Source organism: Coregonus lavaretus (genome assembly GCF_964263955.1).
Source record: "Coregonus lavaretus genome assembly, contig: HAP1_SCAFFOLD_1525, whole genome shotgun sequence".
NCBI classification, from domain to species: domain Eukaryota; kingdom Metazoa; phylum Chordata; class Actinopteri; order Salmoniformes; family Salmonidae; genus Coregonus; species Coregonus lavaretus.
This window is the reverse complement of record NW_028159514.1, coordinates 27883-32500: the sequence shown is the minus strand read 5'-3', so window position 1 is coordinate 32500 and position 4618 is coordinate 27883. Positions and strand designations below refer to the sequence as shown.

General features: G+C 53.6%; 1 protein-coding gene across 1 annotated transcript in view; it reads right to left on the bottom strand.

The window, feature by feature from the left end:
* Positions 1–4408, bottom strand: part of LOC311122777 (aminopeptidase N-like) — a gene marked incomplete at its 3' end in the record, with an annotated part of 18617 nt that extends 14209 nt beyond the window's left edge. Inside the window, exon 1 of the mRNA XM_084197097.1 lies at positions 3644–4408. Coding sequence (XP_084053223.1) covers positions 3644–4251 — 608 coding nt within the window. The 5' untranslated portion in view covers positions 4252–4408. The remainder of the gene's footprint in view (positions 1–3643) is intronic.
* Between the last annotated feature and the right edge of the window lie 210 nt (positions 4409–4618).

Sequence of the window (4618 nt, the reverse complement as noted above, 5' to 3'; positions counted from 1 at the left end):
TGGGGGGATAAGACTAGGGGTATACTGTGGTCTGGAGTCTGGGGGGATAAGACTAGGGGTATACTGTGGGTGGTCTGGAGTCTGGGGGGATAAGACTAGGGGTATACTGTGGGTGGTCTGGAGTCTGGGGGGATAAGACTAGGGGTAAACTGTGGTCTGGAGTCTGGGGGGATAAGACTAGGGGTATACTGTATGTGGTCTGGAGTCTGGGGGGATAAGACTAGGGGTATACTGTGGTCTGGAGTCTTGGGGGATAAGACTAGGGGTATACTGTGGGTGGTCTGGAGTCTGGGGGGATAAGACTAGGGGTATACTGTGGGTGGTCTGGAGTCTGGGGGGATATGACTAGGGGTATACTGTGGGTGGTCTGGAGTCTGGGGGGATAAGACTAGGGGTATACTGTATGTGGTCTGGAGTCTGGGGGGATAAGACTAGGGGTATACTGTGGGTGGTCTGGAGTCTGGGGGGATAAGACTAGGGGTATACTGTGGTCTGGAGTCTGGGGGGATAAGACTAGGGGTATACTGTGGTCTGGAGTCTGGGGGGATAAGACTAGGGGTATACTGTGGTCTGGAGTCTGGGGGGATAAGACTAGGGGTATACTGTGGGTGGTCTGGAGTCTGGGGGGATAAGACTAGGGGTATACTGTGGGTGGTCTGGAGTCTGGGGGACAAGACTAGGGGTATACTGTGGTCTGGAGTCTGGGGGGACAAGACTAGGGGTATACTGTGGGTGGTCTGGAGTCTGGGGGGATAAGACTAGGGGTATACTGTGGGTGGTCTGGAGTCTGGGGGGATAAGACTAGGGGTATACTGTGGTCTGGAGTCTGGGGGGATAAGACTAGGGGTATACTGTGGGTGGTCTGGAGTCTGGGGGGATAAGACTAGGGGTATACTGTGGGTGGTCTGGAGTCTGGGGGGATAAGACTAGGGGTATACTGTGGGTTGTCTGGAGTCTGGGGGGGTAAGACTAGGGGTATACTGTGGGTGGTCTGGAGTCTGGGGGTATAAGACTAGTGGTATACTGTGGGTGGTCTGGAGTCTGGGGGGGTAAGACTAGGGGTATACTGTATGTGGTCTGGAGTCTGGGGGGATAAGACTAGGGGTATACTGTGGGTGGTCTGGAGTCTGGGGGATAAGACTAGGGGTATACTGTGGGTGGTCTGGAGTCTGGGGGTGGTAAGACTAGGGGTATACTGTGGGTGGTCTGGAGTCTGGGGGGATAAGACTAGGGGTATACTGTGGTCTGGAGTCTGGGGGGATAAGACTAGGGGTATACTGTATGTGGTCTGGAGTCTGGGGGGATAAGACTAGGGGTATACTGTGGGTGGTCTGGAGTCTGGGGGGATAAGACTAGGGGTATACTGTGGTCTGGAGTCTGGGGGGATAAGACTAAGGGTATACTGTGGTCTGGAGTCTGGGGGGATAAGACTAGGGGTATACTGTGGTCTGGAGTCTGGGGGGATAAGACTAGGGGTATACTGTGGGTGGTCTGGAGTCTGGGGGGATAAGACTAGGGGTATACTGTGGGTGGTCTGGAGTCTGGGGGACAAGACTAGGGGTATACTGTGGTCTGGAGTCTGGGGGGACAAGACTAGGGGTATACTGTGGGTGGTCTGGAGTCTGGGGGGATAAGACTAGGGGTATACTGTGGGTGGTCTGGAGTCTGGGGGGATAAGACTAGGGGTATACTGTGGTCTGGAGTCTGGGGGGATAAGACTAGGGGTATACTGTGGTCTGGAGTCTGGGGGGACAAGACTAGGGGTATACTGTGGGTGGTCTGGAGTCTGGGGGGATAAGACTAGGGGTATACTGTGGTCTGGAGTCTGGGGGGATAAGACTAGGGGTATACTGTGGGTGGTCTGGGGTCTGGGGGGATAAGACTAGGGGTATACTGTGGGTGGTCTGGAGTCTGGGGGGATAAGACTAGGGGTATACTGTGGGTTGTCTGGAGTCTGGGGGGGTAAGACTAGGGGTATACTGTGGGTGGTCTGGAGTCTGGGGGTATAAGACTAGGGGTATACTGTGGGTGGTCTGGAGTCTGGGGGGGTAAGACTAGGGGTATACTGTATGTGGTCTGGAGTCTGGGGGGATAAGACTAGGGGTATACTGTGGGTGGTCTGGAGTCTGGGGGGATAAGACTAGGGGTATACTGTGGGTGGTCTGGAGTCTGGGGGTGGTAAGACTAGGGGTATACTGTGGGTGGTCTGGAGTCTGGGGGGATAAGACTAGGGGTATACTGTGGTCTGGAGTCTGGGGGGATAAGACTAGGGGTATACTGTATGTGGTCTGGAGTCTGGGGGGATAAGACTAGGGGTATACTGTGGGTGGTCTGGAGTCTGGGGGGATAAGACTAGGGGTATACTGTGGTCTGGAGTCTGGGGGGATAAGACTAGGGGTATACTGTGGTCTGGAGTCTGGGGGGATAAGACTAGGGGTATACTGTGGTCTGGAGTCTGGGGGGATAAGACTAGGGGTATACTGTGGGTGGTCTGGAGTCTGGGGGGATAAGACTAGGGGTATACTGTGGGTGGTCTGGAGTCTGGGGGACAAGACTAGGGAAATACTGTGGTCTGGAGTCTGGGGGGACAAGACTAGGGGTATACTGTGGGTGGTCTGGAGTCTGGGGGGATAAGACTAGGGGTATACTGTGGGTGGTCTGGAGTCTGGGGGGATAAGACTAGGGGTATACTGTGGTCTGGAGTCTGGGGGGATAAGACTAGGGGTATACTGTGGGTGGTCTGGAGTCTGGGGGGATAAGACTAGGGGTATACTGTGGGTGGTCTGGAGTCTGGGGGGATAAGACTAGGGGTATACTGTGGGTGGTCTGGAGTCTGGGGGGGTAAGACTAGGGGTATACTGTGGGTGGTCTAGAGTCTGGGGGTATAAGACTAGGGGTATACTGTGGGTGGTCTGGAGTCTGGGGGGGTAAGACTAGGGGTATACTGTATGTGGTCTGGAGTCTGGGGGGATAAGACTAGGGGTATACTGTGGGTGGTCTGGAGTCTGGGGGGATAAGACTAGGGGTATACTGTGGTCTGGAGTCTGGGGGGATAAGACTAGGGGTATACTGTGGTCTGGAGTCTGGGGGGATAAGACTAGGGGTATACTGTGGGTGGTCTGGAGTCTGGGGGGATAAGACTAGGGGTATACTGTGGGTGGTCTGGAGTCTGGGGGACAAGACTAGGGGTATACTGTGGTCTGGAGTCTGGGGGGATAAGACTAGGGGTATACTGTGGGTGGTCTGGAGTCTGGGGGGATAAGACTAGGGGTATACTGTGGGTGGTCTGGAGTCTGGGGGGATAAGACTAGGGTATACTGTGGGTTGTCTGGAGTCTGGGGGGGTAAGACTAGGGGTATACTGTGGGTGGTCTGGAGTCTGGGGGGATAAGACTAGGGGTATACTGTGGGTGGTCTGGAGTCTGGGGGGATAAGACTAGGGGTATACTGTGGTCTGGAGTCTGGGGGGATAAGACTAGGGGTATACTGTGGTCTGGAGTCTGGCCCTATGTATATACTGTATGTGGTCTGGAGTCTGGGGGGATAAGACTAGGGGTATACTGTGGTCTGGAGTCTGGCCCTATGTATATACTGTATGTGGTCTGGAGTCTGGGGGGATAAGACTAGTAGCAGTTGGTACTTACTTTTTAACACCATCCTCTGTATATTCACTCCTGTAGAATCCTTCCAGGTCATCAGCCAGTTCTCCTATAAAATCAGTGTACAGCTCATACTGTTTCCCCACCATCAGATTACTATCCAGCTGGATCACTAGGAACTGAGTAGGAACCTGCAGCCAGCTTTTCTTTATGGTGGGAGCAGTAGATCCATCCAGGCCAGTCAGTCTGGCATGGTGGCCATTGAGCAGAGTCAGGTTCAGCTTGTTAGAGTGGATGAGGATCAGATCTGTGTCCTTCTTACACTGGAACACCACAGCTGACTGTCCTGTGAAGACGTAGAGGCCAGTAGAGGCATTGACAACCAGTCGAGGCCAAAGGGTGATGTTGTAGGAGACGGGAGACAGGGAGTCAGGCAGTCTGTAGTGGTCCCAGGGGTCTTTAGGAGTGGAGGGGGTGGCGGGGGTTGGAGAGGCAGTGGTCAACATGGCCGCGCCATCCACAAGTTTCTCCTGGTTCTTGGTCTTTTCCTTATGGTAGACTGCTGCCAGGGCGATGATGGTGACCACTGCTCCAGTCCCCATCAGAAGGCCTGCTAGCCCCATGTTCTTACTGATGTAGAAGCCTTTAGCCATGGCTGACGTCTGTCTGTCTGCTGGAGGTGGTAACAGAGAGATGGCAGGGCAGCCTGTGGTCTCCGGGACTCTGGTAGGCTCTGTCTCTTCCCTCCTCAGTTAAAGGATCAACTATTAACACGCCATAGTTTGGTGATGTTACAGAAGCGGTCTCCTGACCCACAGCAAAACCCTAAGGTGAGATGGGAAAAAAGATTTGTAACGAACTGCAGAGAATACAATGTACTATTCGCTGTCTGCGTACCAGGAAACCGATAGGGTGACTAATATTTCAGATGACTGTGTACCAGGAAACAGATAGGGTGACTAATATTTCAGATGTCTGTGTACCAGGAAACAGATAGGGTTACTAATATTTGGGATGGGA